The sequence below is a fragment of the Patiria miniata genome, unplaced genomic scaffold (genome assembly GCF_015706575.1).
Source record: "Patiria miniata isolate m_02_andy unplaced genomic scaffold, ASM1570657v1 HiC_scaffold_28, whole genome shotgun sequence".
Taxonomy (NCBI): Eukaryota; Metazoa; Echinodermata; class Asteroidea; order Valvatida; family Asterinidae; genus Patiria; species Patiria miniata.
In genome coordinates this window covers 8,829,223-8,854,221 of record NW_024037067.1, presented here as the reverse complement: position 1 = coordinate 8,854,221, position 24,999 = coordinate 8,829,223, and the positions used below count along the sequence as shown (strand labels likewise).

Below are 24,999 nucleotides of genomic sequence, written 5' to 3'. Positions count from 1 at the left end.
AACACATGACAGTTTCAAATCGATTTGTGTTGATTATATTTTAATCACTTTTTTGTATTCATGATACTATTTACACATAAACGTTTACTGCACATGTACAATACTGTAATTTACATAATAAATTGAGTTAACATAGATCTCTGGATTACAATTATTGAAAGGCCCTCAAAATTGTGTACAGTACATTTTATTAAATGCACTCAAATGAGTGTAAAAAGGTTGACATAGTTGTGAAAATTGACTCTTTTAAAACAGGCCGGGTTACTGGAAGTAACAAAATCATTACTTGCAGATGCCCAAACTATAAAAATAGAAGTTGGTTGAAGATGTTGAACATTTAGTCGAAGTTTGGTGAAGAGCACTTTAGCACAAGTATCATTCTGCGACAGTTCTCTAACCCTCCTATGCAAACATACATTCTGTGCCAAGTAGTCCTTTCGGACAAAATCAAACAAGTGTCTGTTTTCAACAGTTAAGAATTCAGAGCCTACATAAAGCAGGATTGACTGGTTGTGGCTGTTTATTGAAAGTAACTTGATACAGCTATGCTGTGACTCCGGATGAGTGATAAAACAGCTGTGACCACAACTTGCCTGCTTTGTCTGTTGACCCAGTTTGACTAGTCACAGTGCTTGCTTGACATATGATCTGACTGCTGGTGACTAGCCTTTGTTAAAAGTATAGCAGGGGAAATGGAAGTGAATTTTGACTGTGACTGTTTAAATAGCAGGAGGGCTAATAAAGAGTGTGAACGTAATTGATAAAAAAGAAAACATTTCCTACAAATTATCCTGCGCTCATTAATTGTATCACTTCGGGATATTTCAGAGTTCAGTTCACAATGCCCTTGCTGCTGTTATTTCTTTTGTTCAGTGAACAGTAAGAAAAAGTGTTTCCTGCCTTGAATATTATGAATAATAGTTTGCACAACAAAGCCCAAACCTACACAAAGCATAAATTTGTGACATGTCTATTTTCAACATTGGTTGAAAAATCTTCCAGCTGAACTATAATTTCCTTAATTATTTCAAAAATCGGCATTAAACTTTTTCATGGAAATACACAATGTACCAAATAAATCCTGAAGTGCTAATTCTTAGAGCACCTCTCCGGGAACTTAGATTTTAAAATATTTCTCTTGTAGGCCAAGTATCCCAACAACTTTCATGCCAATATCTTTGGAGTAAATTTTATATTGGGTTTTGCCCTTCGCCGACATACATGTATATTATAAACACTGTATACTTGGTATTGTCCGAGGGATTGTGAAAAAAAAAATCACAAACTCCTCGGGTGAGACTCGAACCCACGACCTCCTGCTTACTAGACTTGATGTCTTATCGATCGACCACCGAGCTTGCAGGGGGTCGGACAGCCGGTTTGAGTCTGATGTAGCAGCAAAAGAAAATATAAAATTTACATCTCCATACGTAAATTCCATTTCATAAAATAAAATCCCAAGTGTAGAAGTTTTCGCCACTCATGTTGAAACCCCGTCGGAGAAAGCCAGAGCTGTGATGGCCTTCTGATGGCCGTTGAACTCGCGCTTGACTTCCGCTTGCTCAACACTCCATAACCTTGCTGTGTGGTCCGATGAGGCTGGGACACAAATAGAAATAAACGATTTGTAAAAAAGGGCAGTAAAGGTTCAAATCTAACACGACCATAAAGTTGCTTCCGACTGTTCTTCTGACTGAATGACTGACTTAATACTAACTCACTGACTGCTGTCACCTGTGACTTACATTGGTCTGGGACCAGTTTTGCTAGGTTTGTTTAAATGCCATGTACGATCTATATCACATAGTCTGACATCGCTTTTTCCATGCGCTTTTAACTAACAAGTTCCCATGTGAATAGCGAAAGTGGATTTTTGTAATTTCCATCACATTACCACTACCGCTTCCGCAACTAATTTAAGCCATTTTGAAACAATTGAATAGAACTCTGTATGCACTGAGACCAGCTTATTTAAGCTTGTCTTGTTGTCTTGTTAATGTGTAGTTGAGACATTGCTCACAACATCAATGTCTACAACATTGAAAACTAAATAAGGGGAGTTTCATCCGTAAAAAAACAGAAAGTTAAAAAGCTCCTCTGCCTCCTCTGCTAACAGCCAGAAGGAAAACAGAAGCCATTGGGAGCGTCTGCTACAAGCCCAGTTGGATGACGTCAAGCTACAGCTCTCTTATGATCAGGCAAAGTGACTGAGCTTTAAGCACCAACCTGTGACTAGGTAGAGCGAGTCCGATGAGAAGGCGCAATCCCAGACCCATCTCTGGACTGCGTCTGTCAGCGTGGTCAGGAGACTGAAGTCAGCCGTCTTCCAAATCTTCACTGTCTGGTCGGCTGCTGTGGTGGCAAGAAGCCTTTGAAAAATGCCAGGAATGATATCAGAGAATATGAAATTTTGACTTCAGGGTTTCAAAGATTTTATTCCTGAATTTCAAGCTTAAAATTGTTGCTTTCAAAAGTTCCAAATTTGAGGTTTCTTTCAAAGCCACAACTGGATTTGTTGAAAAAGTCTTACTATAAATGTAATTTGTGCATGTATCATGGGTCTGACTTGTGAGGATACTTCTCTGAGCTGATGTATCAGCTTGCCACAGTCAATGAATTATGGGTTGATGCCCAAAATATGAATGAAAAGTGCATCTCGTTATATTCATACCGACGAATGGACATTTGCACAAAATGCGTTTAATCGTGGACCCTATAATTTATGAAGAAATCTTTTTCAGACGTGAGATACTTACGTGCAGTCAGGACTGAACTTGCACTTGATGCCGTACTTCTTGTGGGCGGGGATCTTGGTCTTCGGGAGGAGTTGGGAGATGGGGTCTTCTTTGCCGGGGGAGACCCGCCAGATGTAGCAGTTGCCTTTGTTGTTAATGGCGGCCATGTGAGTGGCCTCTGAGTCGATGCTGAGATGCTGGATGAAGAGTCTGGCTCGGGCACCTGAAAATAAAATGTTTTTATCAGGTCTCTTCATGTACCCTGCTACGTGCAACAAAATTCCAACACAGTTGCAGTAAGAACCCTGCTTATTGCAACGAAATTGCGTTGCACAGTGAATTAATTACACAACAGCCATGGCACTGTGCAGTTACCCTGCTAAATGAAACAGTGGGTTCTATTGCACCAGCCATGGCAATTAGCAGTTGTGCCACTAAATGCAACAAAATGCAACAGTGGTTTCTGTTGCACCAGCCATGGCAATTACCAGTTGCGCTGCTAAATGCAACAAAATGCAACAGTGGGTTCTGTTGCACCAGCCATGGCAATTACCAGTTGCGCTGCTAAATGCAACAAAATGCAACAGTGGGTTCTGTTGCACCAGCCATGGCAATTAGCAGTTGCGCCACAAAATGCAACAAAATGCAACAGTGGGTTCTGTTGCACCAGCCATGGCAATTAGCAGTTGCGCCACTAAATGCTACAGAATGCAACAGTGGCTTCTGTTGCACCAACCATGGCACGATCAGCAATTCCCCTGCTAAATGCAACAAGATGTAACAATGCATGGAACTTGAGTTGACTGCTAAATGCAACAGTATGCAACGAAGTTTTACCACTGTTGCATTCTGGGTCACTGAGCATGGTAAGGGTTAGTTCATTTTCGTCAACTCACGTTTCAGAATATGGGAGTTAGACGAAGAAAGATGGGGGAGGGGAGTATTTCTTTAATGGAAAAGCAACCATAATTATGGATCGTCCAACTTAGGAAGACCAGACAAGTACAAACAGAACATCATGGGATGAATTCATGACATCTAAATGTCTCTTTGAGAAAAGGCAGGAAAAATTAGCACAACCTTGATGTGAAATACAAATACATTGTATTATTTCTTATAGTACCTACCAGTTGTTCGTTGTGGCCACTTCTCAAATCCCATATGTGAACTGTTCCACTCTGGTCGCCGACTATAAGCTCCCCCTATAAACAAAACCCCATAAAAAACATAACATAACAATGAGTGCAGTACGTGCTGCTATGAAATATTTGGACTTACCAGCTGACACCGGCAAGCTCAGTGGTTAAGACGTCTGCACTAGTAAGCAGGAGGTCGCGGGTTCAAGTCCCTACCGAGTAAGATTGTGTACTTTTCTTGCAACCTCATCAACATTAGAGTATACAGTGCCTATAAAATTGGATCATTAAATTAAAATATATGTTCTGCACAGATTTCTGAAGGAACTGCAGTATGTTTGTTTTGCATCTAAGATGCAATCTGTTACCTGATTTGGATGAAGACAGGCGCAGTTGACGGGCGCATTGACTTGAAAGATTTTCTGACATTGCAAGTTTCTCATTCTGTAAATAAACAAGGGAAAAAAATATATTAGTGGCATGTTTTACACATCTGAAGTATTACTTTGCATTAACACCTCCCCCCCCCCCCCCCCCCCCCTGCTCATAATTGGCCAACAAAATACTCCTGACCTCATTTGTCACTTAGGGCTGTGCATTTTCAAACATTTAATAATAATAATGGCTTCTTGTATAGCGCTCATGTCTGTCACGAAGTGACGCTCCTGGCGCTCTAATATTACCCTGGCTTTAGCACGGCTGCCATTACGGCGCTCAAGCAGTGAAGGAATTTCTTCCTACCAGGTACCCATTTACTACACCTGGGTGGAGAGAGGCAATCGTAGTAAAGTGCCTTGCCCAAGCGCACACGCACCATGTTCCCCGTCTGGATTTGAACCCATGTACCACGGCACACGAGTCGAACACCGTTACCACTGGACCACAGCACCCCACATTTCAGCGCATATTTTTGATTACTCACACTTGGATTCAATCGAATATTTGACTGTTTAAAACACCAGCCTTAACCATGTGTACCCGACAAAAATTGAGATGTGACATTATATCTAACAACAAAACTGCCATTGTGACGTAATGAAATGTGCTTCCACACATGGTATGAATAGTCTTAAATGGTGCATTTAGTTAGTCTTATTTTAAGTTAATGAAGAAACTTGTGGCCTCAGTCTACATGTGACATTGACAATGATATTGACCATTGACATCGACATTAATTGGCCTTGACATCAATTGGCCTCACCTAAGATCCCATATCTTGGCTGTACAGTCCTCTCCTCCGGTGAACATCCATTTCCCGTCTTCCTGAAATCCAACGGCCGTCACGTTCCTTGAGATACCCTCGTAGTTAATTACTGGGGACGCCTCGTTAGAGTTGATGTCATACATACGAATGTGCTGATAGCCTGAGTGTTAAAACATAAATCATGAAATATTTCAGTGCCTTTTTTTCTTAGACTTTTTTTTCGGCACTAGAGACTTTCTAGTCTGAAAATTGGAGACTCTCAATACATTGTATGAGAGTCCCAAATTTCAAAATAGTGAAAAAACATGCAATACAAGAAAAGGAAATAGACTGGCACATGAAACAAGCAGTCCAACACCCCTTTAGTACTGCATCAATCAACTGTATCAAAAGAAACATCTGGTACTTAGTCTTTTTTTTTCTTTTTTAATTCATACTATTTCGGCTTTTTATTTTTTTCCAACAAAATTGTAGCTATGTAGAAAGGGTTATGGCTTATGGTTATGGACACAATTTTGTATCAAAAAAGTTGAGAAAATTGAAGAATCTATTCGCCATCTTGGAAAATCCACACATCCTAGAAAAAAACACACAGCAAAAAACAACGCCCGCCTTCTTTTTTCAAAAATGCCAGACGAGAAACTGCTTGGGTTTTTTTTAACTCGGCCGTATCATTGCTTAGTATAATAATCTACGCCTACCTGCTGCAGCTAGAAGATGTTTGTCGGGTGTTATTTCCAAACAATTGACTTGCTATAAAGAGGAGAGAGTCAAAGAAAATATCGCTACAGTAAAAATAATAGTTCAAGTACACGATGTAAGCATTAAGCAACCATCAGCTATAGTGTGAAAGTTTTCAGCATCCTAATGCAGTATCATGATGCCCCTTTTCCGAGTTCCCTCAAGTTATAATAAATATTCAGTAATGGATTTCAGGGGATATTTTGCCACCCCCCTCCCCTATGCCCTTCTTATTTATTAACGTGCCTCCTTCAGTTTTCAAACACTGGAAAGAATAATGCATCCTGATGCCACTTTTTTCATCATATATCATCTCAACGAAGGTCAGTCATTGCAAAAATGTTGAAAAGACATGAATCTGGGACTGAGAAACATTTCCAATTTTGTTAGAAAATACTTTGAAAATGCACTGAACTCTCCATAGACTTTCACTTTGTACACAAGCGAAGAAGTGGCGTCTGGATTAGTCCGAGTAACTTGGACCCAACTTATCGCCTTTTTAAAAATTTGGACATGGTCTGGCGATAGTAGGGTCCAAGCCCATTCCGAGACCTAGACAACACAGTCACTGACAGTCCCAAAAACCAACATTTTCCAACAAAAAACATCAGATTTCACCTTCAAAACGGCCTCCAAATTACTAGATATGCCACCTGAGGTACAAGTAGACATCGATAATTAAGATGGTTGTACTGAAGTTTACTTACGATCCGGAAAAAAAGTGAAATTTTCCGTTCATTTCGGAGAGCTCCCCTCGCCATCTTGAACACGTTAAATTTGCGATCGTGTTTAAAGTTTGAACGACGCGATTTCTTCTACATGCCCAGCGTACATTCGATGGTCCCCGTATCCCGAGTGCGATTCCGTTACCGAGCGCGCGCGATGCATCGATTATGATAATGAGTAGACTGGATCACGTTTGTAAACACATGTGCATTTCAAACGATAATAGGGAGTCGGGAACTAGCGCAGCTTTTATAGCGGGTACCAGTTCAAGCTGGTTCCCGATTCCCTTTTACAGTTCGAAATGTACATGTATGTGTTTACAAAGTGATCATTATCATAATCGATGCATCGCGCGCGCTCGGTAACGGAATCGCACTCGGGATACGGGGACCATCGAATGTACGCTGGGCATGTAGAAGAAATCGCGTCGTTCAAACTTTAAACACGATCGCAAATTTAACGTGTTCAAGATGGCGAGGGGAGCTCTCCGAAATGAACGGAAAATTTCACTTTTTTTCCGGATCGTAAGTAAACTTCAGTACAACCATCTTAATTATCGATGTCTACTTGTACCTCAGGTGGCATATCTAGTAATTTGGAGGCCGTTTTGAAGGTGAAATCTGATGTTTTTGTTGGAAAATGTTGGTTTTTGGGACTGTCAGTGACTGTGTTGTCTAGGTCTCGGAATGGGCTTGGACCCTACTATCGCCAGACCATGTCCAAATTTTTAAAAAGGCGATAAGTTGGGTCCAAGTTACTCTATCGCCAGACCATGTCCAAATTTTTAAAAAGGCGATAAGTTGGGTCCAAGTTACTCGGACTACGTCTGGATACTACATTCTTTCCAAAATACACCACTCTGGCCTGTTGCCATGGTAATGAAACTTTTCCTTAAGTTAGATTTTTTGGTGAATATTCTTTCCCCCCCCCCCCCCATCTGCCCCTCCCCATTAACATTTCCCTTCGCTTCCCTGACCTGACGACACTGCAGGAAAATATAGATTTTACATTAAATAGGCCTATTTGAATTAACAAATACAAACTTTTTGGCCAGCAAACACAAATGATAAGGTTAAGTTTACAATGGCAGTCGTTCGAAAAGAACGATTAGCAATCAACTACATGTGTTGTCAACAGCAGATGAAGCAAAAGGGGTTAACAATTAGGCAGGCTTGGCAAGCAAAGCAAAGCAAAGCAAAGGATACAGAATCTTGGTGTTGGACTGTCCTGTGGCAAATTCCCGTGTGAGCCTGCCAAAATCGGATCGTGTGGTCATACCCGGCAGTCGCCAGGATCACCTGACGATCTCCAGCATCGTTGGGATTTGCCATTTCAGGTAAACAGCCGATAAAACGGCAGAAATTCAGGCAAAGTTCTTGGAAAATTTATTATATTATTTCTTGGAACAAGAAAAGCCTGGATTACATTCACCTCTTGGTGGCGCAATAGCGGTGAGCATTTTCTTCCTGTTTTCGCGGTTTTGCATGTGGCATGGGTGTTTTTCGTGGTATACGGCGGTACGAACGGTTTATTGATCTGTTGGATATGTACACGTAGACTGTTGACAAATCTGACTGATGATAGAGTGAGAGAACGAAAGTTGATGGGTGCGAGACATTTGCTGTGATTTCTACCCAACATCAGTGAGACACCGGTTCTACAATCCGTGTGATTTGTGTTGTTCTAGAAGCCGTTGAATCGAGTGTCAAACATCCCCGGATTTCGCTGGAGTAGCGGTGTTGAAGCAGACTCCCCGACCGTGACTGAGATAGAGCCGCGTCTCCCGTCCACGATGATCCAGGGCTACGGTCCGGTCACTCAGGCTCTGCTTGGGACGTTGTTTACTTGGGGCGTGACTGCAGCTGGCGCCGGCCTTGTGTTTGTATTCTCCAGTGGGAAAGTAAGTTAATTATGAGCAAAGGTCATGACAAGCATTACCTGAATTTTTTGTGTGTGCATTATTTCAGTATTCGGGAACAAATACTTTGTGTTTTAATATCTTTGCAAAAATCACATCTATGAGACTATGATCTAGGCTAATTGATTGTAATAATGTTTACATGATTGATGTGCTCTCAATCAAAATCTTGTGAAGTGTTCATAATTTAGTCACCCTTGTTTTTTGGGGGGTTTTTTTTTTAAACCAATGTCAAAATGACCCCTTGATCAACAATTATTTAAATTCGACACCTTTATTGTTTTTTTCAACAGAGGCGAATTCTTGATGGCAGTTTGGGTTTCGCTGCAGGGGTGAGAATTTTGTCACATTATTCAAGTTTATAATGACTGTGAAATTGGAGTTGTGACTGTCTAGTTTTTGCCCCATATACTCATAATGCTGTATGTGTCGCAAATACTGGACATCCTCCATATTTAGAGCCACAAAGTGGTGCATGCTTAATTTCCTGAAAAGTTGTGTCTCCTGAATTTGAAATTTAGACTGTTTTCTTGTCACTCTGTCACTGTGGAGCATTGGAGGCTACTTTAATACCTGGTTAATAATAACCAGGAAGAACTCCGCACCTCTAGACACCTAGTTATCCTGTAATTTTCACTTTTCTTCAGGGGAAATCTGGAGAGAGCTTGTCCAAAGTACTTTGGACATTGTTTCACATTTCAATAACCTGTCTTCACATTTCAATAAGTAATAACCTGTGTTCACAGGTTATGCTGGCAGCATCTTATTGGTCGCTCCTAGCCCCAGCCATTGAGATGGCCCAATTATCAGGGAACTATGGCGCTGAGGGCCAATGGGCATTCATCCCGGCTGCAGTTGGGTTCTTGTTGGGAGCTGTCTTTGTTTATGGAGCTGACGTACTGATGCCAGTATTGGTGAGAATTGGGGAACGTGGGGTTGGGTTTTGGTTCAGTTGGGTTGGTTTTGGATTGGTTGGGTTGGGTTGGGTTGGGCTGGGTTGGGTTGGGTTGGGTTTGTTTGGGTTGGTTTTGGATTGGTTGGGTTGGGCTGGGCTGGGTTGGGTTGGGCTGGGTTGAGTTGGGTTGGGCTGGGTTGGGTTGGGTTGGGGGGTTAGTTGGGTTTGGTTGGGTTGAGTTGAGTTGAGTTGGGTTGGGTCGGGTTTGGTTGGGGGGGTTAGTTGGGTTGGGCTGGGTTGGGTTTGGTTGGGGTGGGTTGAGTTGAGTTGAGTTGGGTTGTGTCAGGTTGGGTGTATGTGAGTTTGTTTATAAATTATGCATTCAATAGGGGATGTTAAACAATAGAGAACGATAGGGTCCACAATTGACGATCGTGTACAAAACATATGGGAAGTCTTCCTAAAATGTACAAACAAAAAGAGGGACAATAGGGGGTCCACGATTGAAGGTGTTTACACACATGTGTGGGTTGGTTTGGTTGAGGTTGGGTTTGATAGGTTGGGTTGGTGTTGGTTATGTTGGGTAGGGCTGGGTTGGGTAGGGCTGGGTTGGGTTCGGTTGGTGTTTGTTGGGTTGGATAGGGTTTGGTTGGGTAGGGCTGGGTTGGGTTTGGTAGGGCTGGGTCTGGTTGGGTAGGGCTGGTGTTGGTTGGGTAGGGCTGGGGTGGGTAGGGTTGGGTTGGGTAGGGCTGGGTTGGGTAGGGCTGGGTTGGGTTGGTGTTGGTTGGGTAGGGCTGGGGTGGGTTAGGGTTAGGGTTAGGTAGGGCTGGGTTGGGTAGGGCTGGGTTTGGTTGGGTTGGGTAGGGCTGGGGTGGGTAGGGTTGGGTTGGGTAGGGCTGGGTTGGGTAGGGCTGGGTTTGGTTGGGTTGGGTAGGGCTGGGGTGGGTAGGGTTGGGTTGGGTAGGGCTGGGTTGGGTAGAGCTGGGTTGGGTAGGGTTGGGTTATTTATTTTATTTATTATTTATTAAAAGGTTTATTAAAAATTGTCATCACAGCAAAAAACTGAATTGCAACAATTATTACAATATTTAAAAAAAAAAATGAAGAGATAACATTCAATATATATTTAAAACATTTAAGAAAAGTAAAAGACTAAAATGCACCAAAGCGCAGGCGAACCAGCGCTGTCTCGACACCCGCGCAAACTCACTGCACTCCATCCCGACCCAATCATCCCATGAATGGAATCAATTCCATGGACAATTAAGCCGGGACGGAGCACACCAGTCCGCACAAGTGTCAAGATCACTTAGTTAAAATAGTTAAAACTGATAAACTGCATCCCAAAGGAACACTTTCAAAATAAACTAGCCAAAACAACTTCAATCAGACGAGAGAGACACCACTTTAGTAAAAAAGTTAGTCAAAAAGACCTCTCCCACGACCAACCAACGCTGCCTCTATACCAGCCCACTCTGAGAGCGAAAATAAAAATTACTATTGCACATTATTTGAAATGATATTGATACTGGTACATGTAGTTGAAAGCATGAAAATAAGCGAGTATCAATTAATCAAGGATGCAAAAGTTTCTGGCTGTAGCAAGTCAGGATACAAAATCAAAACAACTATGAGCCATCCTTGTTCCACAGATTGGCCATGTATAGGAGAGGGTTTTTCTGACAGCGGGTCGTTCTACACCTTGGGATGGCTAATTTTTGTGAGTTCCTTAATGCTTTACTATGAATGGTACTCTTCTTTGGTGGGGTTGCTGTTGGTTGGGTAGGGCTGGGGTGGGTAGGGTTGGGTAGGGCTGGGTTGGGTAGGGTTGGGTTGGTGTTGGTTGGGTAGGGCTGGGGTGGGTAGGGTTGGGTAGGGCTGGGTTGGGTAGGGCTGGGTTGGGTTGGTGTTGGTTGGGTAGGGTGGTTAGGGTAGGGCTGGGTTGGGTCGGGCTGGGTTGGGTTGGTGTTGGTTGGGTAGGGCTGGGGTGGGTTGGTTTGGTGTTGGTTGGGTTGGACTGGGTGGGTTAGGTTGGGCTGGTCTGGGCTCAGTTGGCTGTGGTTGGGTTGAATAGGAGAGGGTTGGGTTGGGTTTGGTTAAGTTGGATGGGGTAGGTGAGGTTGATATTGGGTTGCATTAGGTTCAGTTTGATTGGCATGTACAGGGTTAGGTTGCTTAGAGGTGAACGGATCAGTTTTGAACGAGTCCAATCTACTTGAATTTCTTGTTTTTAAATATTTGTCGCAGGGTTCACCATCCACAACACTAGCCTTGCAGTCCCAACCGAAAGCCCGTGAAGAAGATGACCTCCCGTTGACCTCTGTATTAAGCAGCAGCAAAGATGAAGAGGCAGCTCTCACTGGTGAGTGTTTTGCAACCCCCCCCCCCCCCAAATTCCTTTTGGTAGGGGAAAGTCTTGCTAAATTTATTGTCTGACTTTCTTTAAAAGGCAGAACCGAGAGGGTGGTTGGGTGGCTACCCCCCCCCCCCCCCCCCTCCAACTGATCAATGTTTACATATTGGAAAATAATCCTTGAATAATCTCATCACTCAATATTGGTTCATTGCTAAGGGTTCCCACAGTCATGCAAAATCCTGGAATTTAAGGGTATAATGGAAAGTCATGGAATGTTGTTGTTCTACGAGGAGTTGTGGAAAGTTGATATTCCAAGAAAAAAACTCACAGAAAAGTCACGGAATCCTTCACAACCCAAACGTGATGGTGTGTAATATATTTCCTTTGGAAAATCCTGGATCTGTCACTACTGTCCTTGCTAAACATCATTTCATTTTTTAAATCTCATTTTCAGATTCTACAGTAACTCAGAGAAGGCGGAAAATCTCAGGGGCTGCCGCCAGCCCGAACGGCGACTTGGAACCACAAGGTCATGACCTCGCGGGTCAAGGGTCAAATTCCGAGCAGAGTTTCTTGACTTGGAAAAGAATACTTCTGCTCATTGTTGCAATCACCATACATAACATTCCCGGTAAGCACAGTTGAATATATCAGTTCTTTTCACATTCCCCGGAAATCTGTTAAAGGGCCTACAAAATGCATTCTTTGTAAATGCACCTTTTTTGTCCCAATTAGCCTAATTTTCAATTTTGATTTTGCCATTTTTAAAGGCATTTTTGTGCCTTTTTTGGGACTTTATGCTAATAGGAATTTGCATATTCATGAGCAAAAGTGTGATGTCATTTCAGGCAGAATCCTCAATGTTACAGCTATTTCAGCACCAAAATTTGCCAGAATTTTTTTTTTTGCTGTCGTAGATTTGCTTTTCTTTGGTGATTTGTTGTTGTTTGAATACATAGCAGTAGGCCAATGAGCAAAGTTTTCTCACGCATGTTTTCAATGAACACATTTTGGGTTCACAATATGAGCAGAAAACCCTAAACTGAACAGTGTCTTCCTGAAATGACAATTATAACAGCAACAGCACCCTCATTTGTCAGAAAAGCATGGAAAATTTTAAGTGTTGAACCCTAACCTTCCCGAATCCTGCAAAATCCTCTTTGCAAAATGGAGGATTTTGCAGGATTGAGGCTACATGGCAAAAGTGCGTTGCTGATTTTGGAGGATGCACTGTGTCAAGGTCTTGGGCCAGACCTTGTGTTGTTTATGCTCAGCCGTGCATTAAATTTAGGCCTATATTACACTCAAAATCCTCCGCACTGCTCCAGGATGTCACTGGCTCTGCCTCAACATATTGACAGTGATGACGGAGGATTTTGCAGGATTGAGGCAGTGGTCACCCCTGCAAACACCACATTCAAGAAATAACAGAGGATTTTGCAGGATTGAGGCAGTGGTCACCCCTGCAAACACCACATTCAAGAAATAACAGAGGATTTTGCAGGATTGAGGCTGTATGCAATTGTTACATAGAGGTAGTTGGAGGATTTTGCAGGATTGAGGTTGCATCCTAGCAAAAATGCCTAGGGAGTTAGGGTAAAAGAAGTGCACTTTTCAATAAGATAACCAAAAAGGGATGTCAAATAGTTTTCATACACTTAAGAGGAGTAGAAAGTTGCACAGAGTATGTTCCCAAGTAAAATTCCATTGGCCCTTTAAGCAAATATTGAAACCAAACTTTTAAGCTCTTCTTGTGTGCAGAAGCAACAATAGAGAGATTTGTAGAATGTTTGACATGGTTTGTTTAGGGTCAGTGGGTGTAGCTCTTTAAGATATGGTGCAAGGAACTATGGGGAATTGGTCGACCCTGCAAATTTAGGATTTTCCCAAGATCTCAAAAAAAATTTGCTTAACCCTTACCCTACTAGACCCTCCAACGCATGCCAATTGTGCCTCAAGAAAATCTCCTATGTTTTTTGCATGGCCCTCCAATATCTGCCATGTCATTTCAAGGGTAACTGGACAGGCACTCCAATACATGCCACAGAGAACAATGAGAGTCCTCTGATAACAAAGTGAGTGCCCCCAGCTGGTCAGTATCAGGCACCCTCCAGGGCCTCCAACTCCTGCCAATTAGAGCCTTCACTGCTACATCAAAGTATCCTCCAATAAACTGCAGCTGGAGGGCATTGGCATAACCAACTGACATGCAGTAAACTACCCTCAGAGAGTAAGGGTTAAGTTGCTAAAAAAAATCCAAAAGTATCAGTTGTGTTTTGCTACAAGGTTTTATGTTCCTGTTAGACAATTCACATTCCACTAATGTGACCCGCCCCACAAAAAAAGGCATTATGTCACAAAAAAATTGAAATTGAGTCATATACATGGTTGGAAAGCCCACAATGTAAGCTTTCATTTGGTATATAATAGAGCTCCATAGCCCCTCCCGTACTGGAGATATGACATATCTGCATATTAATTACTTCCTTGGAGTTCAAATTACACAACTGAGAAAACAGGCATGATGCACTCAAAATTGTCATTTTTCCCACTTTATTAATTGAAATCAACATTTCTGTGAATGAACCCTGAAACTTTAGGTATTAAAGATGTCATTCATGACAAAACAAATTAAATCATATTTTGACGAAATTGTCACCCTCTCAATGTTGAGCGGGCCATTACACGATAATGCACAGTGCGACATATTACCCTTTTTTTGTGGAGCCGGTCACAAATAAGATTGCAAAGCTGTTACCTCCCCAATTAATCTTGCAAAAATCAGAATGGATACTTTTACACACAGATTGCACTTTTTTTTCAAAAGAAAACAGTATTTTTTAGTAGATACCAATATTGCCCACTCTTTGATGATGTTTTTAGAATTCTGCTTCCCTCTGAACAAAGTTAGCGTGTTGAAAAATCAACTCTCAACATGAATGTCTGAAATGCTTTTGTTCCTAACAAAATGCCTAAAATGCGAACATAAGAGGTTTTGCTTTCAGACGTCAGTGGCCATTTCGGATGTTAAAAGGTCTCAAACCGGTCCTATTTCGGATATGTTAACCCGCATTGTTCTTGTTTCAGACATTTGTGAGGCATTCTGTCAAAATGAGATGGAACTGGGCACAGGCCATAGTTGAGAAAAATACAAAAAAACGAATTGTGGTGATTTTTCTTTATTTTCAGATTTATTGATATTTGTAATGTCTTATGTGTATACTACACATATTTTAAAGAAATACTATAAAAATCGTGGAATAACAGTGTTTTTAAGGGAAAACAGTTGGCACCTCTCACTTTCACGAATACAAAACTTGAAACTTTAAAGGCCTTTTTCTCAGTGTTTTACTTTTTTGACATGTTGATAAATGCGAACTTAAAACAGCCGTAACTTGTCAACAGAATTTCTGATTGAAGTGCAACACACAGTATTGTAAGGGGAATTTTATTCTCTTTCTCAATATCCACAAACCCTCATTTCGACCTCTGCCCAGTTCTGTCTCATTTTTCCAGAACGCCTCACATTTTCTCTGGATTACTGGAACAAGAGTTTTAGGCATTTCTGTTTCAATTTAAGGGAAGCATATCGAATATATTGGACAGCAGTGTAAGTTCACTCTGAAAACTAGTTCGTTAAAGTTACCTGGAATTTTTCTTTTAATTTTTAATTGTTTTTAGAGGGTCTAGCTGTAGGAGTGGGATTTGGTGCCGTTGGGAAAACTCCATCAGCAACATTTGAAAGTGCAAGGTAAAGATTTGCAGAAATGTTCTCTGAATTTGTCATGGTGATTTCTTGATTTCCATTTTTTTTTTTGCTCATTAAAATTCATATATTTAATAACCTTAATGCAAAGACTGAGTTGAGGCCTGCTTCACTCAATTATCTTTGTTTGATTGTTATCTTGGTAGAAATTTAGCCATTGGGATTGGCATACAGAATTTCCCAGAAGGCCTTGCCGTGAGTCTACCCCTGCGAGGATCTGGTTATTCCACGTGGATGAGCTTCTGGTGAGTTATGGTGGCAGTCAAATTCTTGCCGGCAACAGAGGGCGCTTCACATCTGAACAATAAAACAGCCAACAGAGCTGACAACAAAGGCCAAGTTCGGGCAAGGACCATAAGTCGACTAGTGGTTGATTTGTGACGTACCTTATGCCTGCACACTAATAGCAACGTGCGAACGTCTCTAGTCAAACGCTGGTCAAAATATCATCGCAAAACTTCTGGATCCTAACTCCCTGCTGTACGTTATGAATGCGCGCGGCTATTGGTTACCAGCGATGCAACCAGCCCCAGTAGGTTGGTTCCAAATAGTCGACTAGCGTAGTCAACCACCGTCGACTAGACAGAGTTCGGGCTAACTTCAGTCGAACTATGGTTAACCAATGGTCAACAATAGTTCTTGCGCGAACTTGCCCTGAGCTGACAGAATCTACTAAAAGTGTATGCAAGTAATCGGCACATAGCAATGAATGAATTATTTTTTGTTAATATATCTAGCATACATTTTCGGTGAAGTGTTAGATCATGCCTTAAGCAAACTAAACTACCTTAAGCAAACTGGCCCCCAGTTTCAAAAATATTTACTTTGCTATTTGGTTCATTATTTCTTGTCTTGAAGGTACGGGCAGCTGAGCGGAATGGTTGAACCCATCGCAGGGGTGCTTGGTGCCCTTGCCGTGGTGGTTGCCGAGCCGATTCTACCCTACGCCTTGTCGTTTGCAGCAGGCGCGATGGTTTACGTTGTCGCGGACGACATACTACCGGAAGCCCAAACAAGGTAACAAATTATTTGTCAAATCTTAAGTTATCCCTCAGCAGTCTTTTTTTTAACATCATTTCTCCTGAATCTCTGATGTGTCTTCTTTTGCCAAACGTGAACATTTGATGATTTTGAACTGTCCTTCTTCTGTTGTACTTGTTTTATTCATCCTGTGTTTTTGGTTTGTTCATTTCAGTGGCAATGGCTTGCTGGCATCTTGGGGGACCATTGTTGGTTTTATTATCATGATGTCACTAGACGTTGGCCTTGGATAACCGTGATCAATCCTACATACCTCCCTGCTGGCTGACCTCCTCTATGCATCTGCACCAAGTTATCCTTTCGAACAAGACCCAGCCCAGCCCAGACCCCTCTCCAACTAAACACCCCTCTCCTACCAGACCCCCTTTCGAATGCAACACCCCTCTCCAACCAAAACCCCTCACCAACTAAACACCCCTCTCTAACTAAACAGCCCTCTCCTACCAAACTCCCTTTCAAACCCAACACCCCTCTCCAACTAAACGCCCCTCTCCTACCAAACCCCCTTTCAAACCCAACACCCCTCTCCGACCAAAACCTCTCTCCAACTAAAGACCCGTCTCCTATCAAACCCCCTTTTCGAACCCAACACCCCTCTCCCACCCAAAGCCCTCTCCAACTAAACACCCCTCTCCTACCAAACCCCTTTTTGAACCCAACACCCAACTTCATTCCAATACCCTCTTCCACTTACCAACCCTCTCCAACCCAACACCCCTGTCCAACCCATTACCCCTCTTTCCCGTACACCCCTCACAAACACAACACCCTTCTCAGCCGAACCTCCTCTTCAACCCAAAACCCTTCTCCAACCCAAAACTTCTGTCCAACACAACACCCCTCTCCAACCCAACACCCCTCTCCAACCCAACATCCATCTTCCACCCAACGCCCCTTCTCCACCCAACACCCCTCCACCACCCAACGCCCCTCACAAACACAACACCCCTCTCAGCCAACCCATCCCCCCTTCCACCCAACACCCCTCTCCAGCCCAACACCCCTCTTTAACCCCCACCCCTCCCCCCCCACCCGACACCCCCTCAAAACCCAACATCCCTCTCCAACCCAACACCCCTACCCCACTCCCTACCCCAGTCAACACACTGAAGTGTGTATTTGCCTGCAATCGGGGACCCCCTATTTTCCCTCTTTTGTTTGTACTCCAGCTTTTTAGGAAGACCTCCCATATGTTTTGTACACGAATCCAAATTGGGGACCTTCAGGAATTGGGGACCGTATTGTCCTCTGTTGTTCAACATCCCCTATTGCAAGGGCGGATCCAGGGGGGGGCCAAAGGGGGCCATGGCCCCCCCCCCCAAAACGAAACCAATTTTTTTTTTTTTTTAATGTGACATCGCAATAAAGGCAGGCAATGAGTACACCACCATCTTTTCCTCAAAAAAAATTGGTTAAAGTGGTCAGAAATTGCCTCAGATCGCACCACAGAGCATCTAGAATCCAAAAAATTTTCGGGGCCCTCACGGGCCCCGAACCCCACGCCGTAATTTTTGAGACCCACTTTTTTGGGGGGGACCAAATTTTTTTTGGCCCCCCCCCCAAAATTGTGTTCTGGATCCGCCCTTGCCCTATTGAATGCAGAAACAAATGCACTTACCCAACCCAACACCTCTCTCACCTAACACCCTACCCACCCTCATACACTCTTACCCCAGCCAACACCCTGAGAGAGAGAGGGAGAGGAAATGAAAAAAAACCAACTTGGATAATCAAAGCAGCAACATGCTGCAATTTTTTTCATCTTTCAGTTGTCTAATTTAGGAGAGAAAAACATTATGTTTCATAAGTTAGAATATTTGCCATGAAAGTCATTCACATTTCACACATTTAATTTTATTATCTGTCTTATTCTGGATATGAGGTTCGACACCAGTAAATGGGCTGGTAAGGATTTATTTTGGGAAAGTTCAATTTTTTTGGAATAATTTTCTTTCTTAAATTTATTCTCAGCAATTATTTTAATAATTTTTCAAATCAAATTTCGAATCATTTGTACTTACTAAGGGAATAAATGTGTGCTCCGGAGGTTTTTATCACTCTGTTTAATACCACTTAGAGTCTGGGTGCTGATAATTACCCGAGCCGGAGGCGAGGGTAATTATCAGCACCCAGACTCTAAGTGGTATTAAACAGAGTGATAAATACCGACGGAGTACATATTTATTCCCATTCATAAATACCTTTTCGGTAAAAAAAAATCATATAATTCGTTCAAAACATCCCGATTTTGTTCAACAAATTCACTTTATGCTTTTTGAATCACCCCTCCTGCAAAATAATGGAGTGTTCAGCTGGCGAGTAAGATGAAAACAACCCTTTTATGGAGATTGACGCGCGCGTATCATGTTCTATGCGATGTCGCGCAGAACGCACCTGGCGCGTTGCGTTTTGAATTTAGAACTATAAAATTCTAACTCCCTGGTAGTGTTGCGCATGCCTACGTGAGGATTGTGAACGTTCAACCAATGAAACGATAAGAGGCACTGGATTTTTAGGAGTCCACATTTTATTGTGACACTGGAAAAGTGTTTAAGACCAGCTAGCCATGTCTTTATCATCCGTTTAATACCGGCCACGTGACGGGCTCTCGACCAATAGGAATGGCTAAACTGTCTGAGGTATTTATGAATGTAGTTTAAATCCAACCTTGAGAAAGATGTACAGTATAGCATATTTATAGAAATAGCAGGTATGAATCGTTTTTTTCAAAACCATCATTTTCTAACTTTTTTAAAGAGAAAGTAGTTTTGTCTAGGCTTTTCCACGCATATAAGTCATAATTGAAAGAAAAATCTGAATATAGTTCAAGACCTTTAAAGAAACTTACTAGTCTGTCATACCAAAGAGCCTTTAGAGCCTTTACTTTTTTTAAGAAGGAAGTGTGATGGCTAGACCCCCCCCCCCTTTCCAAAAAAAAATATTTCAAACATCTTTCCCAGAAGCTGGTCCCTTATAACTTTTTGTTTTTGTTTACATTGTAATCCCTCATTTTGTACTTTACATAATCTATCCTATTATAGATAAATCTGTGTATTTCTGTTGCTGATTATGTATATTATTGGTACATATTTTCTGAGTAAATGTATGAAGGGCAATAAAGTGGTTTAATTTGGGAGAAATTCAACGTGTGACTTTAATTTTCCATTTGTTAATTATGCTTGAAGAACTGAGTTTGAGAAGAGTCAAAGTAACTTCTTTTTAGCGCACCAATTTTCTATAAAATTTGTTCTTGGGAAACAAGTTATAGGTGGTAGTGGCAGGGGCAAATGTATATTTTAATTTTAAAAGGAAAATGTTTAGCCAAAAATATGTTCTTTGTTCTCACTGACTTCTGTTAGCAAGAAACAAAACAATGTAACGCGCCCAGCTTGGCTGGTTTTAACTTCAAGCGTGATGGTTCTGAACCAATGATATTTGTTAATAAGATGTACAAAATGTAGTTGCTTTTCAGCACCGGATTTTTTTCTTTTTTGGCTATTAATTTAGGTGATTTTTCAAGAGGAATCGGTGATTTTCAAGACGTGCTCGGGAATTGTTTATGTCCCCTCAGCCTCTTATGGTGGAAAAATATAATTACAGTCGACTCTCGTTAGTACAAACTCTGTTAATACAAAATTCTGGTTATAACAAACATAAAGCCTTGGTCCCGACTGTGCATTTATGTGCACAATGAATGGGACTGATGTTCCTTTTAATACAAAATTCTGATATAACAAACAATTTGGCTAGGTCCGAACGAGTTTGTTATAACCATGGAGGAATAAGTTATAACGAGACTCGACTGTATAAAGAAATAATTTTACTTAAGCAAAAACGATTTGAATGTTGCCTCCTAAGAGTGGAGTATATTACTTTTTCGGTTTAGCAGTCTCTCGAAGACGTCAACGAACTCTAATATCTATATAATAAGCCCCACACGGTGCGAGTACTGTCCAGGTTTCTGCCTGGGTACAAAACAGGTGACCAATTAGTAACAACCTGCGCTGTGTATAGGTCATCGGTATGTCAACTATGCGGACCACATCGGAGCTAGAAACTCGCAACACAAGCACTGTGCGTTCGAACTGAGAACACTCTACCCTCTCGCCTTGGCCAATGACCTGTCTTACCATTTTGTGCATGAGGAGTTCAACTCCAGTCCCAATTAAAAAGTCCGGATCCGAGATCGAGCACTCGTCAGGTAAGGCCCGGGGGGTCGGGGCGTAACTTCTCCGTCAATGACAATTTACCGGTGAGTGCATCCGAAGAGACAGTGGATTGTTGAGAGTTGGTAAACTTGATGGTAACTAAACTGGATTTGGGCCGTGGAGTTACACACACACGTCTGCACGTCTGGCTAGTACAAGTTGCAGCGTGCACGCAAAGTACAGGCGTTTATATTCACCCAGCTAGTGGATTTGCTAAAATCGTTTGGAATTTATGGATTTTCCTTCCTCCATGGATGGAGGTTGTTCTGCAGCCCTGGCCGGCTGTTCATCCTTTGCTCTGAATGTTAGCTTTTGCAGGTAAATGAAATCAGCAGCAGTGTGGAGTTATGTCATCACAATGTCATCATTTTACACAGCTTAAATAACCGAAGCTGCATGACTGAGAAGGCAGATATATTGGAATTTACTCGAAGGAGATTTTGTTCTGGAAAATGTTGGACGTTCAGGCTGGAAGGACTTGGATCTTATTTTCAAGTTCAGAACTTTGTTAAGTGACATCCTTGCTCATCTACAAGCTGTTGTTGCTAGGATACGCATCTATACCAGCCATGGATTCTACCTCCGGGATACAGCTGACTTGGAATTTATGAGATATGACAGATGTGATGTTGGAAATATATATAAGCCGAGGTAAGTAAGACCGCTAATTTCAATTGATAACTAGTTTTTTTAGCTAGTTTGGGGGGGGGGGGGGAATGCCAAATTCTGACTTTTTTTCCAAATTGTTCATCACTGGACAGAATTTTGAAAAGAAGGAGAAAAGTTGCGGTTTATAAAAAAAAGCTTTTCCCTAGTTTTTTTGGTGAAATTATTAGGATTCTCTCGTTTTCATACTGATAATATTTGGTCCCAAACTATAAACAAACAAAAATAGTGAAAGGTTGGTTGGAAATAAATTACATTTCTGCAAAGGTGCTAATTTTGTAGGTCTAATTTTGAAACTGTAAATGTGGCTACTTATTTTATAGCATCCACTGGTGCACTTTGATTGCAAATATTAAGGTAAACCATTTGGCATGTTTGGACACCGAAATGTTTGCACATGGTCATGATGGTACTCGGGGATAAGAAAGAACCAAATTAAATCCCGTGGAATTTTGTGGAGTTCAGAAAACGTAGACTCGTTAGTGGTCCCTCGTCTTTCATTCAAATTGTAATGACATTAAGAGCTACCTTTATTAGGCGATTCTCTCGTAAAGACTTGGAAGCAAGTCGACCAATTTCCTGGGAGTTGTTTATCGCTTGGGTTACATGGCGTGCCACGGGGACTGGGGTCAGAATGAATAAGCCATTATGCTTCGAGGGGGTATGGTCCACGTTCCTTCGGGTACAAATAATAAAGGAAAAGGGCAACAAACTTGGGGTGAGGTTTGCATGCTCGGAAGTAAACAACACAGCTGAATGGCGCAAGTGTTGGGTTGAAGACGGCAGGGGGGAATTCGGATGAAAACTGAGATGTCGTGGTGAAAAATGATGAAGTTCAGTGACAGAAGGAAAAAGTTCGTTCAATCTTCGATCAAGATAGAAGGCCATAATATGTTTTAGATCAGTCCGTACCAGTTACCATGGTTAGCGGTTTCTTTTTTTGGGGGGGGGGGAATTAGGGGGTTCTTTTAATCAAAAAATCGGATTTATTTGATTTAAATCAGATCTTTTTTATTTGAATAAAATTTGTTTTGATTTTTTTTTAACTTGCAAAGTATTGATATTGACATGTCTAAAAAATATGTCTTAATCTTCCCATGCACCCTTACACCCATCACTAAGGAGTTTACAGGTTCCTATAATACCTATAATCCACAAAACTCAAAAAATGATAAATGCTTTTGAAAAAAAAATGTATTGAATAAGTGATTAAAAATAATCACTTGATTTCATCTACAAGTAGTCTACCTCATTGGGTCAATGGTACATTAGTACTGAATACACCTGAAAGCTGCATATAGCTTGATTGAGCTGAAAGGGAAAATACAACATTTGCAAACATCGAAAAATAAAATGACCAAATTTTTACGAAATACCTTACAGGATGTTGGTAAATGACAGTCTAAAGCATCCTGTAAAATTATGGCACCTGGTGTGAAGTCATTTTCAAGAAAATTGTATTTTTGTTTACATTTCCAACGGTGGTCGGCCGACCAACATTGGAAAAACCTAACTATTTTTCAACTACTGCTCCAAATTTACAATTTTTTTCAGTCCAAATTTTGTTTGCTATTGGTTACATGTTCATGAACGGGTGCAGGCCAGCTAGACTGGTTCGCTTTTCTTACAATTTTCCGACATCTATAAATTGATCCATTTTATCTTTAGTGGAGTCGGGGAACCAGACTACTTAAACAGTTTTGTTTTTCTTGGTTTTTCAAGCATTTTCCAAAACAAAACTTCAAACATGTCAGTTAAAAAATATTTGATCTACTATACTAACCCCTCAAATAGTTCATTTCTGAGAATTACAGCAAAAGCCAATGATGTACATTAAACGTGATTTATAGTACGCGTACATGGTATACAAAATGAGTACAGTTCTCCATGGGCATGTTTATTTCATAAAAATGCTTCTAGTTCTAATTTCAAAACCGAGAGCACAAATCTTTGTGTAACTTATACTAGTGTTTGATTGATGGTCCTTCATACAAGGTGGAGAACAGAAACCAGGTCTTATTATCTTATACATGTACCTTTAAAAGGTGTTCAATCTAAATTTTTATTTAAAAAAATGACACTATCAATTGGGACTTTAATACATCTTTAGATGGTTCGGTTAGGCCTACAAGCACAGTTGATTCTTTTCACAATATTACCGTAAACAGATCAAGGAATGATTAAAGCAAAAGAGAGTGTCTTTAAAATTCGAACTTCGAAGAGGAACTCTTCAAATCAGATCTAGACTTTAATCAAAACAATGATTTTTGGGTAATTATGCAAAACCTACAAGTAAGTTGAGTTGATGCTGATAAAGTAGGGGTGTTCGAATGTGTTAACAACATCTTACACTTTGTAATTAAGTGGAATCAGTTGATTTAAATCATTAAATGAACCTCAATCAATTTATTTTGCCAAGAAATTAGGTTTTTACAAAAAAAGTGATTTAAATCAGTGATTTAAAAAAAAAGATTATTTGATTGAAATCGCGATTTAAATCAGTGATTTAAATCAACGTGATTTAAATCAGCCAACCCTTCTAATTACATTAGTTTGTTTTGGATTTTAATTTTGTGTATTGGTTCTGTCTGTCTCCTATTCGTTTACATTTACTTTGGGAGCCTCACCGAAAATTGCAAAAGTAGCTTTTCGTGAAATACGCGTTAGCCGTAAGTTAACACTGCTTGACATCTTCGACTGTAAAAATTGCTATTTATGGAGAGAATAGGATGGCCTATTTTGAGCGATGTGGTTTGAAAATTACTCAGGTTTTGAAATGAAACAAACACGACGTGTAAAAAAACATATATATAAATCAATAAATACATATTATAAAATAAAGACATATATATATACTTTATAACCTTTTAAACGCTGTATTTATTATTAAAAATATGACCAGGGAACAATTATGGTAAAAGAAAAATTAAAGGCTCTCTTGGGGGGGGTGTTGATGATGGATGTTGCTTAATGTGAAGATTTTGTCTGCATTTTAATTTTGAACCGCTCTGAATTTTGTCATTGGACTAGTGAACTCTTGATTGAGCCTCACTTTGAAAGAGGCCTAACGTTTTCTTTGCTGTTATTCTTTCTTATATTAATTATCCTTTAGTCCATGAACCATTTTTTAAAATGATTATTAGAAAGACCCCAGAATAAAGTATAGGGGTGCCATTTTTTGGCCCGAGAATACGAAAGCATTTGTCATGAAATTCTGGGGTAATTGTAATCCAATTGTCAACGATAGCGATAGATAATGGATGCAACTAGTGAGTTGGACAAATTGAAAAATAGGACTTAAATTGTTTTTTTTTTCTAATATACATGTAGTTGTCACACTCTGGTCCGATCCTAGTGGCCAACGACTGGTACAGCGCCCTCTTGAAACTTTTAAGTCAACACTTTGAGCAACAGAGGACGCACTTCAACATTTATGGTCCATGCGTGGTCGGTGATCCCAGTTGATCCCACGTCTATAGGTAGTCTGAGGATCAGGTATGCACGTGTGCAGCTCAGAGAGCCCCGCGACGAACGTCTGATATTGTATCTTAGCATGCAAATTATATGCGACCCCACGCGCCAGCCAATTGAAGTCGACTTTTGAAGC

General features: G+C 41.1%; 2 protein-coding genes across 2 annotated transcripts; one reads left to right on the top strand and one right to left on the bottom strand.

The window, feature by feature from the left end:
* Positions 1–807: 807 nt before the first annotated feature.
* Positions 808–7,971, bottom strand: LOC119734890 (target of rapamycin complex subunit lst8-like). The gene is given in 9 exon segments (XM_038208513.1): positions 808–1,599; positions 2,227–2,369; positions 2,757–2,940; positions 2,943–2,958; positions 3,863–3,937; positions 4,240–4,315; positions 5,073–5,235; positions 5,777–5,828; positions 7,748–7,971. Coding segments are annotated over 9 exon segments (954 nt in total). The 5' UTR covers positions 7,874–7,971; the 3' UTR covers positions 808–1,480.
* Positions 7,972–8,018: 47 nt separating this feature from the next.
* LOC119734889 (zinc transporter ZIP11-like) lies at positions 8,019–17,519 on the top strand. The gene is made up of 9 exons (XM_038208512.1): positions 8,019–8,442; positions 8,754–8,792; positions 9,207–9,374; positions 11,603–11,717; positions 12,166–12,342; positions 15,393–15,462; positions 15,624–15,722; positions 16,336–16,494; positions 16,673–17,519. Exons 1-9 carry the CDS (start codon positions 8,335–8,337, stop codon positions 16,749–16,751), a joined length of 1,014 nt encoding a protein of 337 aa, XP_038064440.1. The 5' UTR covers positions 8,019–8,334; the 3' UTR covers positions 16,752–17,519.
* The last annotated feature ends 7,480 nt before the right edge of the window (positions 17,520–24,999 follow it).